The 14,891-nt window shown below is 46.8% G+C and overlaps 1 protein-coding gene across 6 annotated transcripts in view; it reads left to right on the top strand.

Annotated features, from left to right (window-relative positions):
* The window catches only part of sox13 (SRY-box transcription factor 13), a 41,614-nt gene that overhangs the window by 23,264 nt on the left and 3,459 nt on the right, over positions 1-14,891 (top strand). For 4 of the 6 annotated variants that reach the window (XM_069190354.1, XM_069190356.1, XM_069190357.1 and 1 more), the window contains exons 2-13: positions 2,169-2,367; positions 2,986-3,091; positions 3,399-3,485; positions 3,829-4,001; positions 4,456-4,524; positions 4,683-4,797; positions 7,336-7,412; positions 8,434-8,581; positions 10,498-10,598; positions 11,113-11,212; positions 11,860-12,030; positions 14,456-14,672. In XM_069190354.1, the coding sequence (XP_069046455.1) occupies positions 2,170-2,367; positions 2,986-3,091; positions 3,399-3,485; positions 3,829-4,001; positions 4,456-4,524; positions 4,683-4,797; positions 7,336-7,412; positions 8,434-8,581; positions 10,498-10,598; positions 11,113-11,212; positions 11,860-12,030; positions 14,456-14,672 (1,562 nt within the window). In that variant the 5' untranslated portion in view covers position 2,169. The remainder of the gene's footprint in view (positions 1-2,168; positions 2,368-2,985; positions 3,092-3,398; positions 3,486-3,828; positions 4,002-4,455; positions 4,525-4,682; positions 4,798-7,335; positions 7,413-8,433; positions 8,582-10,497; positions 10,599-11,112; positions 11,213-11,859; positions 12,031-14,455; positions 14,673-14,891) is intronic. The other 2 variants (XM_069190358.1, XM_069190359.1) reach the window with 2 other exon arrangements.

Genomic DNA, 14,891 nt, shown 5'->3' with positions numbered 1-14,891 from the left:
ATTTTCTTGGTAAAAAAAAAAGTTTCAACTCTTTTCTTCACCTCCCCCATTCACCTACGATGTTTTGCTTTGGTGTGTTTCTGTTGGTTCTGCAGTTTCCCTCCAGGAGGATTCAGAGCAGACCGCTTCATATACGTCTGACGTCACGAGAATACTTTGGGGGGCCTGCAAAATCGCGACGCATCACTCCATTTTACAATTCCAGCCAGCCTTGACCTTGCGATTTCTGCATTCTCCACAACACACCGGCTCCCAAGTCAGATGCTAATTCCCTGAACACTAATCGGTTTCTAGTTCTAGAATTAAAACTTGTTAAACTGTCAGCTGCATTGAGCTCTCGATCTTGAGGTATGCACAGTGTGTGATGCATGTACACCATGCACACCAGCTGAAAGTAGGACTCCCTAATTGTGGCTAATCATACAAAGAAGAGGCCCCCAGGCCAATGACTATGTGCTCTATAAAGGTATATTTATGTGGTCAGAACCTTTCAAGTATTTTGCCTGCCTACAGAGAGAATCACAGTCCTCTTTCTATTTGCGATTTAAAATATTCCCCTTCTGCGTCTTGAATTGCTGTTGATGAAGGCTTTCTTCGGCAAAATGTCAAATACACGGTTTGGCTCCCATCATCCTTATGGTACATCCTTACAGTAACTTTGCACATCAAGTGCATTCAAACAAATACTAAGGGTTGGGGCCTTAATTTCACTGTTCAACTCTGAAGACAAAGACCTTTGGAATGAAGAGCTTGCTGCTGGGAGCTGTTTTTTACATTGCTAACCTGTCAGACCAGATAGGCCAATATGGGGTTCCGTTGCAGGATTGATCAGCAATGTTTGGGTTGAGGGGGATTGTGAATCCTCTCTCTGACATTGGAGGCTTAGACCTCTGTACTGTATATCAGCATTGTATCGTTGGAGTGTAATGTTGATGTACAGAAGCACTTCAAAGAATTTTATTTATAAATGCGTCACAAATATTGCCTTTTTTCCTTGCAAATTCATTTTTCTCCAAGGCATTTGGGATTAAGGCTTGTTAAACTGTAACTGATCCGAATCCTCTGCAAGAAGTGAGGAGTTATTGATACTACATGGGTCATATTACACAGCACAGGTTAAAACAATAGGATCTTGGCACAGAGCGCTCAGGTTATTGTTCTCAGTTTTCAAAGTGCTGACTGCAAAAACCAGTACCTTTTTTATAATGTTTTCAATTAGAAATAAGAAAGCTACTCTAAAATCCTTGTGAACTTGATGGATGATGTTTAAAAGGCATGAACAACTTGGATTGGAGTAAAATAAATAGTCCTTAACTTCAAGGCAGTTGTTCAGACAGGGCAACAATTTTCCTCTGTCTTTACTGTTGACAGACCAGCTGCAGTTGGTTACACAGTAAGCAACCGACTTTAACAGCTCTCTATTAGTAGGAGTGTCTAGCTGAACACAGAGTCTGGAGTGTTTATTGCTACCAGTTTTCCCACAGTAGAGTTTTCATTGTGGTGGTTTGGTTATTCTTAAGAAGTATTCTGAGGCAACAGAGACTTCTCCAACTTCCTAAACAAGGCTTAAATTCATACTCGGCTCTTGAAGATAAAGGATTAAGATCAGATGAAGAATAAGAAGCTCTTAATCATATATAAAACACAAGGAGAGACGGCCCGTTTTTGGCTTCAGGTAAAACACGCTAGGGCATTATGGTACAATCCTGCGATCCCAAGGTGCTGCCCTTCAGATGAGACCTAAAACTGTGTTATTGCATTCTGTGGTCATTAAACATTCCAGGGCATCTTTCACAAAAAGAGTAGGGGTGTTTCTCCAGTGTCCTGGCCAAATTTCCCCTTGACCTTTACCAGTCATGGCCTCCTAGTAATCCCCATCTATGAACTGTCTTCATCACTCTTTTCTCCTCCCCACTGATAGCTGATGTGTGGTGAGCGTACTGGAGCACTATGTCTTTCATGGCAGTATCCAGGTGGGGCTGCACACTGGTGGTGGAGAAGAGTCTCCATTGCCTGTAAAGCTCTTTGAGTGGAGTGTCCTGAAAAGGGCTATATAAGCGTAAGCAATTATTATTATAGGTTACGTCACTGTAATATGCTATGTTTGAACCTGTTGTGTCCGAGACCCAAGATGGAACTCTCTCCCTATCCCCTCATGTTCCTGGCAGGATGTGTGAACCCAGCCCCACTCCGCCGTCTCTCCAGGCCAGCAGGGATGTGATGATGGTTGGCGTGAAGTGCGAAGAGGAGGAGGGGGAAGTGGGCCGGGAGCCCCAGGGAGCCTCGCCGTGCGACTGGACCGCTCCTGCTCCCGCGACCCGCACCGAGAGCCAGGCGGGAACGCCCCGCAACGTGCGCACGCCCTCGGTAAAACCCCAACCGGCCAACGCACGGGAGTCTTTAAAGACCCGCTCTTCTTTAAAATGGATCTGCACTGCAGAGTCCAGCCCTACTGAAATTTTATTATGGATTTGTCCATTTCATTCACAGCACATCAGGCTCCATGGTCACTACAGGACCATGCTGTTACATGTGTGTGTGAAGGGACTGGACGCGTGTTTGGGGGAGAGGAGTTCTGTAATTCCCAGTGTGTGGTGAATTTAACAAGTTGTGTTTAATAGCTCTCTACTGAATTGTTCATTTAATAATTGGAGACTTCATGGTAACCTACAAAACACACTGGGTTAGGGCTCTGTAGAACCAGAACTGGAGATCCCCACGCTTGTGAATGAAATGTAGTATTTTGGCTAGCAATTTGACGCCCTAAGACTGGCCTGCACTCCCTTGGTGGGTGCTGATGTTAGCTCCCTCTAGTGTGCATGTTCCCATAGACGATGACCATGTTCCACATTGCCAAAATCAATAAGAAAATGCAACTGCATAAACCTGATATTACTTGTAGATCAAATCAATAATCAGAACTGATGGGAGTCCTGCCCTGTCAGATCTACAGCAAGGTTAATCAAAGCTGCTATGTCCCTACAGGAGGGCTCACCAGGAGAGGAGAGGATGCACAGACACAGCCCATGTGGGCAGGACGGGCCACAGAGGGGACCGGACAGGCTGGAGTTTCACCGCAACATCAGCGAGGGTGAGACACAGCCCTGCCTCTCTATGCTAGAGAGCTACATGCAAGAAACAGGTTCTCTTGAATGTCTTGACTCTCCATTTAGCCAATATAGTTTACCTGATCTTTTAGGGTATGGATTTTTTTTCAGCTGATTTAATCTTTGCAAAAGGAAAAATAATATAAGCTGGATTTAACTGGGTTCAGGACACAGTTCAGAGGCCAGGTCTGTTTGAGTGCATGGTTTGTTAGGCTCTGTTTTGGCACTGGAGTCCCTCTTAGGCCTGGCACAGTTCCAGATACATACTGAGTGTTGACTGTTTTTGTGCAGTGATGCCGACCATTGAGAAGCTGCTGAGCACCGACTGGAGGGAGAAACTGCTGGGGAAGAGCTCAGCCAGCAGTGCAGAACTGAAAGGTAAGGAGCACCTGGATTCACCATATTCGACCAATTTTGTTTGCTTTCAGAATTTGCAATAAATAGGTCCTCAAATGATATAAACTACTTTTGTGATTGGTAACACGTCAGGCTGTTTGAAGCATCTTCTACCACAACAATGTGACTGCAGGTAGTTGGTTCCACAGCTCTGTGAGGAAACCCCTTCTGCTCTTCCTGACCTAAATTCACCTGCCCACCAGCCGTTAGACTGAGCCTGAAGTAGATGCATCTATGTAGAAGAGCTGCCCGGATTCCGTCTTTCCCTCGCGGACAAGATCTCGTGACCGCCGAAGCACTGACCCTGTCTCCGTTTGTCTGTCAGGAACCCCCGAGAGCCTGGCGGAGAAGGAGCTCCAGCTGGTGGTGATGATAAACCAGCTGTCCAGCCTGAGGGAGCAGCTCCTGAGCGCGCACTCCGAGCAGCGGAACATGGCAGCCCTGCTCTTCGAGAAGCAGCAGCAGCAGATGGAGCTGGCCAGGCAGCAACAGGAACAGGTAACGCTGGGGGACATTCTTCAGCAGTGCTCACCGCTCCATGGAGAAAGATCTCTTACGAAAATCTGCTGTGCTACATAATGGGAATGATCCAAGTACTACAGATGCACGCTATGGAACAGAGATATGGTGAAGAATGATAGAGACCACAGGTGACTGAGTTACGAGCACAGTATAAGAAAGGTGACACAACATGCATACTGTATGTAGCATGGGAGACTTATAAAGGATCGTAGTTCCATGAATAAATCAAAGAACAAAGGCAGAGGATTTTAAAAATGTACAAAACAAAGATCACAGAAAAATTCTTTATCATGTTGTCTCAAAGAATTAATTTTCTTCCTGTTAGAGATGTGCTGCTCGATGCATTGGTAGAGCCGGAACCAGCAACTCTTCTTGTCCGTTTTAAAGGAAAATGTTGAACTATTGAACTATTTTAAAATGTCTCTTGCAGATTGCAAAGCAGCAACAGCAGTTGATTCAACAGCAGCACAAAATAAACCTCCTCCAACAGCAAATACAGGTACTTATCCTCCCAGCTGCACCTTTACCAGAGACTAAACTGGTTAATCGTGAAGCTTGATTTAATTTCACACGTTGCAGAAAGGCACTGAACTACTACACTGTCCTTTACCAATTCAAGTGGCTTTGCCTTAACACCTTTTCTGTGGCCTGTTTTAGCAGGTGAATATGCCTTACGTGATGATTCCCGCATTCCATCACAATGCACAGCCACTTCCTGTGACCTCTGACCCTCAGATGGGGTTGCCTATTCAGCCCATTCCCTGCAAGCCAGGTGAGTGAGCTGCACCTTGCCTAGTTCCTCACTATGGAAACATTTCTTATTTAAAATGTTAAGAGAATTTACAGCTCTCCTGTCTACAATATGTATGTATTTTTTTAAACAAAGATGGAATTAGGACAGATAATTTCTTCAGTATTTCATTTCCAGTTAAAGAACTAGGCCTCCCTTCATCTAAGCAATTCAGAAGATGCCTGATCTTGTTTGACATTCTTCACGTACATCTATCAATACAGTCAGATTCCTAGGTTATATGACATGTTCCTTAGCATTAACCACAAACACTAGGAGATTATGCATATGCAGGAGGGTTGAAAGCCAATTCAGAGTGTGCAAGCCAATCCCAATACCATATAGTGCCTATGGGCACATGCATCAAATTTCCCTCCTATGCTAACAGCACACCTCATGAACTTCAGTGCTTCCTCACTCTTGTTAAATCATCTACTGGGATGTGGGGGCAGGTACACACTGGTCACTGAACAGCAGCCGATATGCAAAACCTCAGCCAAGGGGTCTGTTTCGTTCTGCAAAACATGGCAGCTCTTGCATGAAAGGAACAGTAAAGCTCCATTAAAGGATGAATTTACAGCTGTTTAAATTTAAGGTAATCCATCAGCCTCACTTTTAGTCATTACATATGCTATGCTAATTTGCAGGGCTGGAAAGTGCATCGAAATAATGACTACAATCCCAGTGATCTCGTACTAAGGCCTTTTGCTCCATTACTTTGATGAGAAAGGCCTTTTCTCAAAAGAGAGAAGAGCACTCAGCAAAATAGTAAGCCCAAATAGTAAAATGATGTCCAGAGACTGTGCTTGCTGCAATTTATTCACATTCTTGCTCATCACTCAGAGGTGAACGCTAGCTTCATACCTTTGAACATACCTTCGCTACGATGCCTGGTTAAATGGGTCCCATTACTTTCCCTTGCTGAGTACTGCATTCATATTGTTCTGTGCTAAGGAAAGTTCAAATTTTGGGATCGATCTAAAGATTTTTGAGTCCATACTCAATCTTGAATTTCAGACTGCCGATCCCTGTCAATTCAGGGCATAGCAGTTAATCTGACTTGCATTTCTTTGGGAGGCAGAAAGAAACTGTAGCACCCAGTGAGAACCATCATAGACAACATGCAAACTCCACATAGAACTGCCCCATGCTGAAGTTCCAAACCTTTTATCTTGAAAGGGAAGACATAAATGGGCCAGAGATCCCCAGAGGTTTCATCACTGGGAGTTTCTATCTTCCTCTTCTCTGTGCCCAATTCTCAAATGCCGTTATGTAGATACTGTATATTGTTAACCACTATAGAAATCTGTAAAGTACTTTGTGGCAAAGTGTTGTGAAGGTTGCTATAGCAAATGATTGAACGATTGGAACTGAAGCCAGGATCCAAGATCTGTGAAACAGCAGTAAAAACCAACCTGTCTCCACACCGAGTTGTTCCCCACTTAATTATCATAAAAATGATAGAATCAGAATACAGTAAGAGAGGCTATAAAAGACTCACATGGAGTGGGACATTTTCCAAGATACCTTCATACATTTTTTCTAGAAGTAGACAAGGATGTGGTTCCATCACATTAAATACCCAGATTCACATAAAAAAATCAACAAAAGAAGAAAGGCTGGGTCAGACCACAGGCTAGGACATGCAAATGTTTTGTTTTCATTACTGTGAGGGAGTTATGGTGCAGAATTAACTACATACACAAACCTGGACTCAATTTTCCATTGACATCAATGAGCACCATTGTGGAAACTTTCAGTTGAGATGCCATAACAAAGATGCAAATTTGTATTTAAATGCAGAAGGGGAGATGAGACATTTATTCACTACTTCCTTGAGCCGTAGGATGAAACCCTTCTGCCTTTAGTTATGTGTGACAGACCAAGGCAGAGAGATGTCACGTTTATTAAAATTGTCCTTAACTTGTGAATAAGATAAGACCACTTTATTGGCCATATACAATTTCTTGTATTAGGAATTTGTCTTTTCGCTTACCCCAGCTTGCTCTCCATGAGCCACACAGACGGGGAGAGAGAAGCTTGGGGTCAGAGCGCAGGGTCAGCCATTTATACGGTGCCCCTGGAGCAGCTGGGGTTAAGGGCCCTGCTCAGGGACTCAATGGAGTAGGATTCCTCTACCGACCGCGGGATTCGAACCAGCAACCTTCCAACCACAGGCGCAGATCCTTAGCCACTGCACCGCCGAATCTACCACAACGTTACTTTTTATTGTTTTCTGAATTAAAACAAAGACTGCAAACTATAATAGTCCTATTTGTGAAATGGTCTTCCACCATGGTCCTGGACAGCCCCACACTTCAGCCAATGCCTATGATCATTGTGATCGTGACTAAGAGATCCCAAAAATCAGCTTCACCAAGTCAGAGATCTCAGGTATAGTAAAAACAAGAAGACCCTGTGCTTCTCCAGGACCAGAGTTGGGGACTCCTGCTCCTCTGCTGAATGTTTCAGCTCAGAAAAGAATTGGTTTTTAATGTTGTTGTTCACTTCTGTTTCCAGTAGACTATCCCATGCAACTACTCCCTAACACACACTCCACCCCTGTGAAGAGGTCCAGTGGACCAGTCCACCTGCAGGTATTGTGTCTCTTATCCTTGGTACATATCGCAGATTAGAGAAGTGGTTTATGATGAAGTCATATGTGTAGGAAACCATGAGTGAGTTGGCTTGGAGAGAGGAGACCCCAGCCATGTTTAATGCAAGAACTGAAGACATCATGAGTCATAAGCAGTTTCTAAAATGAGGTTACAGCATTACAAATTTCTGCATGCCACGTACCTAGCAGATACTTTAGGCATTGTTTAAATTGATGTTTTACAGAAAGTGCCACTCTGCTAGAATCATGCAATTCAAGATCATATTTCAGTATTTTTTCCAGACAAACACTCAGCACAGAAGCTTTAAAAGGAGTCATCATAAAGAATAAGCTCTTGCTTAATTTGTTCTTGATTGATATTAAAACCGGGATAAACAATAGCTGGAGAGTTTGCCTCGACTAGTCTGAATTGGGGAGTGCAGGTCACGAGTATGCTGCAGAACCAGGGTGGACAATCCTGGCCCTGGGCAGGCCGCAGCGTCTGCGGGATTCTTCGAGCTCTTCCAAACCACAGCCTTGAAGAGCTGGAAGAAATAAAACTGGTCCCATTAGCGCCTTCATGAACTGAATTAGGTGAACAGCTAAGAATGAATGGGAACCTGCAGACACAGGAGACCCCAGTAACACGACTGCCCACCCCCGTAGGAAATCCCGCTGACAGAGTAGTTCATTCTCTGCAGTGCGACAGACTTCACTAGCTGCTCAGAGCTGGGGCACTCGCTGTGACTGACAGCGTGTTACCTTGGGAGCAGAAGGCAATATCAAGATTGGCATGCATTTTAGTAGCAACCTCTAAAATAGGTTGAAAGCATAGGCATTCATTTATTAAACTTAGCATAGCTGTATAAACAAATAGCAGATCCTATTGGCCCACCTTCATTCTTCTGTGGACAGTTTGCTGACAGCCCATTACAACCGCATAGTGTGCAATGTGCCCACACTCACTTAATGTTAAGCACTCAAACTGACGGAAACTTAAATGCAGGGTTTCTCTTTTCCAGGAAGCACCTCAGCCACTTAACCTGACTTCAAAGTCCAAGCCCCTGGAGCTGGGGAAGACCCCCAGCCCCCAGGCCCTGGAACTGCCCCCAGGATACGGCTCCAGCCTGGACCGGCAGCACAGCCCCCGCAGGACAGCACTCTCCCTGGGTCAGTCACACGAGCTCACCCCCCAGCACAGTCTGGATAAGATAAGGCTCTCGCACGGATACAGCTTGTTCAACTGCACACTAACCTGTCAGCCAGAAAAGCTGTAAAGCCACTTGACCACTGGTAGTCCCCCTTTTGAACAGCAACCACCTAAAGTCTCTACGCCTATGTGACATGACATCCCACAAGACCACTCTAAACATCATATCAGCCAGGATGTTGGTCAATTATTCACCAAAAACAAATTCTGCTTTCCAATACAGATATGTTTTACACATTCACAGCAATACTGCAGAACACTAGTTGTGAAAGTCCCTTCAAAAGAAGAGAGAAGAGAGACCTGCAGCAAGTCTTTCCTATCTCAGAAAGCCTCATTTTCAATGTGTGTAGTTCTTAGCATTGTATATTCTGAGGCACTGAAATATAAAAAGGCAAAACAGAGGCAGTATTTTTTTTTAAACAAGAGAAAGTGCGCTCAGATACCTCAGTCAGCCCACACAGAAATGGAACTTATTCTCTGTGCATCCTGGAAACCTCAACAGCAATAGTTCTGATGCAAAATTAAAAAGAAATACTGGCTTTTGAAAATATTCTCTTATTGATATTTTCCATGAACTGAACTACTGATCAGTATTAATTATCATTAAACTGACTTGACAGAGTCTAAGAGGTGGTAGTGTAACAGACCTGATGTCATTTTCCCCTGCCACTAACCTCAGGCCTTGAGTGCTACAGATCACTCCTTCTGCCACAATGGCAGGACATGTACTGTACTTGAAATACACTGGCTCACAGTCTAATCCAGTTTAGGTTAAAAAAAGCTGCATCCCATGTGCAGTACTCAGTACTGGGACTCCTAGCTCATGTTGCTATAGGTGTGCCATAGCACCATACTACAAAACTGAATGGATCAGAAGGACTTCTGTGCACAGGCTGAAGGGAAAACGGTCATATTGATGTGGCCAGTACCTTAGTTTCTTTCAAGACATCTTTACACAACAGGTTATTGGAAATGCAATGAGCTGTGCAGCCTTGTAATTTGAAGCTGATACCCTGGCTTCTTTCAAGCAACAGCTGGATGAGATCTTGGGATCAGTTAATTACTTACTATGACAGCAGCCATATCACTCTGCAAGTCACAACTGGCAACCCACTGGCAACTGGCAACCCACTGAGGTGTGAGCCTGGTCAGTACCTGGATGGGAGACCTCCTGGGAAAAACTAAGGTTGCTGCTGGAAGAAGTGTTAGTGGGGCCAGCAGGGGGCGCTCACCCTGCGGTCTGTGTGGGTCCTAATGCCCCAGTGACGGGGACACTATACTGTAAACAGGCGCCGTCCTTCGGATGAGACGTAAAACTGAGGTCCTGACTCTCTGTGGTCATTAAAAATCCCAGGGTGCTTCTCGAAAAGAGTAGGTGTGTAACCCCGGTGTCCTGGCCAAATTTCCCATTGGCCCTTAACCAATCATGGCCTCCTAATAATCCCCATCTATGAATTGGCTTCATTACTCTGCTCTCCTCCCCACTGATAGCTGATGTGTGGTGAGCGTTCTGGCGCACTATGGCTGCCGTCGCATCATCCAGGTGGGGCTGCACACTGGTGGTGGTGGAGGGGATCCCCATTACCTGTAAAGCGCTTTGAGTGGAGTGTCCAGAAAAGCGCTATATAAGTGTAAGCAGTTATTATTATTCTTACTATCAAATGGGCCAGAAAGGCTGAACTCTTGTTTGTAATCTTTCTGATGAGCAAGAGCTACTATCAGGGATCTGAAAGACCCCTCGTGGCCTCTCCTGCGTGCAATATGTTCACCGTTTGGTTCGTGAAATGAGACCTTGACATGACGGGCCAAGGCTGCTCCACGAAACCGGGTCCCTCTGGCCTCTGTCCTGACCTGTCCTGTCCTGTCTGGGACGCAGGGTTCCTGGGCGAGGGCGACGTGGTGACGCAGGCCATCCACGACGCCCGGCAGCTGCTGCGGAGCCACGGCGACGGCGAGCGGGAGAGCTCCTCCAGGAAGGTGAGACGCAGGCCGGCGGAGACCTGTGAGATCCGTTACAGACGGAGCCGTCGCAGGCTTCCTGTGGCGCATGCCCACGGCCACTCCAAGCAGGGGCAGTGCTGTCAGAACACTTCCTGTGCCCTGCTGTGGCTAACCCTGCCCACCCATGCTCCCTAGGCTCAGGGCACTCCTGCTCTTCTGCCTAGTGTTTCACAGCAGACCTGAACATCTGCATTCTCAGCAAAGCTTTGGCCTGGTTCTTTTTATATGAGGATGTGCTAAGTGTCTTGACGCCCACCCTACTTTCATGTGCATAAGCTGGGCCCACTTATATAATTGGATTTTCCCCACCAATTGAACCACTCAGTGACTGAGGGAGGAGATCCAGAGTGATTAACCCATAGCCTCTGAACTGGCAATCCGAATACTGCTGACTGTTTGGATGCACAGGCTTCTGAAAGAGCCCAGGGGAGGAGTCTTGCCTTTGTCCTAAGGGAGCCCTATATTGACAAGGCTGTCTTCTGTTTGGCAGGACTGGAGTCAAGGAGAAGGACCCATGCAGGGAGAGAGGACAGAAGAAGGCCAAGCCCCATCCCGGACCACTGAGGACCACCACAGCAGCGATTCAGAGGGTAGGTATCCCTGCAGAAATGGGGGTGTTGCAGTGTTGCCATTATGCTGGGCATTGTTACATACAACTCCTGAACCATTGTTCCTTGATCCTCATTTTCCCTTTAGGCTAATAGTTTCTCAATGAGTTAGCTTGGCATTTTGCCCACAATTCAACCACGTGGAGAATTCAGCCTCATGTATTAACTGGGCTGTGTGAAGCAGTTTAGTGCAGCTTAGTCAAGGCACACTGAATTGGGAAAATAAAAGGTTTACTCAAATAGGTCAAGGACAAAGGCCACAAGCTGATTGGCCTGTTCAGGGTGACGCATTCAGTCATGTTCAAACTATAACTTATATGTTTAGTTGCAAAGGGCATATGTCTATAGTACGAGTGCTATATCATCATCTGCTTTATACATCAGCAACTTTCAACTATCAATACTTGTTCCTTTTTAGCCTACACAATGCTGACGCGGCTACCCACCCGAACTACTGTGAATTTTTATTGTGTTGTATGTGATTGTAGTTTTTGCAGTACCCTTAACATGCCACATGGGGGCGATACAGGGAGATTTTACTGAATATAAAATTCAAGGTCAAGAAATCATTCTGTGCTTTGTAGTGGTGGTAACAAACCAACAGAACATTGGTTTCTCTGGCTCTGCAGCAGGGACCCTGTCAGCAGCAGGCTGTGGTGGGTACCCAGAAGGCAGGACGCCCTCTGCTGGACACATCAAGCGGCCAATGAACGCTTTCATGGTGTGGGCGAAAGACGAGCGGCGGCGCATTCTGCAGGCCTTCCCGGATATGCACAACTCCAGCATCAGCAAGATCCTAGGTGAGCCTTCTTGGCAGAACCACAAGAATGTTTTTCCAGTCAGAGCAATGAGATTGGTCAATTGAGGCACAAAATCTGAAATCCGATTTCTACCACTCGCGTCTTCCAGCTTGGTCCAGTTCCTTTCCGAGCCCAGGCTTCCTGGCCTGCAAACCCATGAAGGGTTAATGCCAGCAGCCATATCACCCTGCAACTCACAACTGGCAACCCACTGAAGCTAAGCAGGTGTGAGCCTGGTCAGTACCTGGATGGGAGACCTCCTGGGAAAAACTAAGGTTGCTGCTGGAAGAGGTGTTAGTGGGGCCAGCAGGGGGCGCTCACCCTGCGGTCCATGTGGGTCCTAATGCCCCAGTATAGTGACGGGGACACTATACTGTAAACAGGTGCCGTCCTTCGGATGAGACGTAAAACCGAGGGCCTGACTCTCTGTGGTCATTAAAAATCCCAGGGCGCTTCTCGAAAAGAGTAGGGGTGTAACCCCGGTGTCCTGGCCAAATTTCCCCCCTGGCCTTTACCCCATCATGGCCTCCTAATAATCCCCCTCTATGAATTGGCTACATTACTCTGCTCTCCTCCCCACTGATAGCTGATGTGTGGTGAGCGTTCTGGCGCACTATGGCTGCCGTCGCATCATCCAGGTGGATGCTGCACATTGGTGGTGGTGGAGGGGAGACCCCATTACCTGTAAAGCGCTTTGAGTGGAGTGTCCAGAAAAGCGCTATATAAATGTAAGCAATTATTATTATTATTATTATTAATGTAGAGTTACGATTATTCCAATCTAAAATTGTACTGAAAGAGTTACAGTCCAAATGCAAGGTGGCAGAACCTGTTCTGTGAAAGAAACTGATAACCTCACACTCAGAATAGCCCCGAGATGAGCAGAAACATTCAAAGAAACATTCTGATGAAATCAGAAACAGTGGTTCCATTCTGCAATTGTCCTCTCTCACGTCATGTTCCAATGAACTAGGACAGAAGTTTGAGCTCTGCACAATTTCGGCAGTCTCCAGCCCAAATCTTTTATCACCTTTTGATAATCCTCATGCTTAAGTGCACAAAAAACAGATGTATTCTTCTATTTTTCTTTGCTCAGTTTTCCAGAAATGGGAATTAAACATGAGAATAGAGTGCTGTTTCACAGGGGCAGTACAGTTTTACCTTAGGCTCAGGCTTAAATTTGTTACTAGGCTTGGAGTTTTTTTTAATTAGAGTATTATTTTGTGCACTTCTTTTTTCTGTACTTCCCTTCTACACTCCCACAGACTTGCACTTTGCTCTTTGATTTCTCTCTCTCTCTGCAAGGCCCTTCTGTGCTATCTTTGGCTATAGCCTCTGTCTCCCTCCCTAACAACATGCCGGTCCGCCCGCATTGTTCCCGCTTCTGCTCTCCCAGTGCTGCCTTCGGCGAGGTGGGCGTGTGAGCTCGTGCTTGCGTCAGCCTGTAAACGCTGGTTTATTTTAGGACCGACACCTGCTGCTCTCCGGCACAACAGGGTGCACAAGAGCATCACCCCTCCCCCTCCCACCTACACGCACAGATTGGGTGTCTCAGCACTGCCTTTCAGCTCTCCCCGTTCCTCTTCTTCCTGTTCCGGAACACTGACATTCCCTTCCATTCTACAGGGCTCCCAGGCAGTGGCACAGCTCAACCACATTAAATCCTCCCCATCCCCTCCCTTCCCGGGTTTTATAATTGGGAACATGGAGCTGCCTTCCGTCCACAGCCCCTCAGAAACTTGCTGCTACTTATTAACTGCTAAGCAGGGTTATGAGTTAAGGCTTCTGTTTCACCTGCATCAGAGCTGTAAGAAACGACACGCTGCTGTTCAGTCATTGAAGTCTGTTGGCAATACGGGCTAAAGTGCATACAGACTAATAACAGATTGCAAAACGAATGAAAGGACTACAATTGCTGATCATAACACGCAGGCTGCCTCTGTTCATTCATTTCCCTCCTAGCACTACGATTGCAGTAAGGCCCCAGCATGCCACAAACTACAGCAGGCAGCCCAGTCACTTCTTCACGCTGCGCGCAATATGTACGCTCTTTGAAAGGTGCTAATTAAAATAAATCTTGCTTGGAGTTCTCAATACGCTGTGCAGAGAAACCCCAACAGTGCACGCACACACACACAACAGCCTTGCCTACTATTTCCAGTTACTAGGTTGCCACTGATCTCAACCTGCCACCTTTTATAAAACTTTTAATGATTGCAGCAGGAATCCAGCCAGGCTGTGGACATCCCTACCGCTCCTGGATCTTGGATCCCGGAATGCATGGGACCGGTGCGGATCAGCGGTGTGGTGGGGGTGGGAGGGTGTTAGTGCATCAGGCCTGACTCAGGGGGGGCAGAGTGGGGACAGGCCCGCGCGGTGTTGCCAGGGAGACCTTCCAACAGTGCGCCTCCTGTGTGTCTCCCAGGCTCGCGCTGGAAAGCCATGTCCAACCAGGAGAAGCAGCCGTACTACGAGGAGCAGGCGCGGCTCAGCCGGCAGCACCTGGAGCGCTACCCGGACTACAAGTACAAGCCGCGGCCCAAGCGCACCTGCATCGTGGAGGGGCGGCGGCTGCGCGTCGGCGAGTACAAGGCCATGATGAAGAGCCGCAGGCAGGAGCAGCGAGGCGGCTACACAGGGAGGTGAGATCCTCTCTCGTCCACGGGGGGCGGGTGGGGGGTATTCATTAAATAAGCAAAGTCGTGACAAAGGTCCCCGAGAGACCCGGTCCGAGTCCGTCTGTGATGTGCGCCCCTCGCTGCTGCATTGTGCCTGGTGCTTGCTGGGATAGGCTCCAGCCCGCCCATGACTCCAAACTGGAAGAAGGGGTAGGAGAACGGGCAGATGGTCTGGGGTGGCCC

This window comes from Lepisosteus oculatus, chromosome 5 (assembly GCF_040954835.1).
Source record: "Lepisosteus oculatus isolate fLepOcu1 chromosome 5, fLepOcu1.hap2, whole genome shotgun sequence".
NCBI classification, from domain to species: domain Eukaryota; kingdom Metazoa; phylum Chordata; class Actinopteri; order Semionotiformes; family Lepisosteidae; genus Lepisosteus; species Lepisosteus oculatus.
Note: the sequence above shows the minus strand (reverse complement) of the source record. Positions and strands in the feature narration are given on the sequence as shown.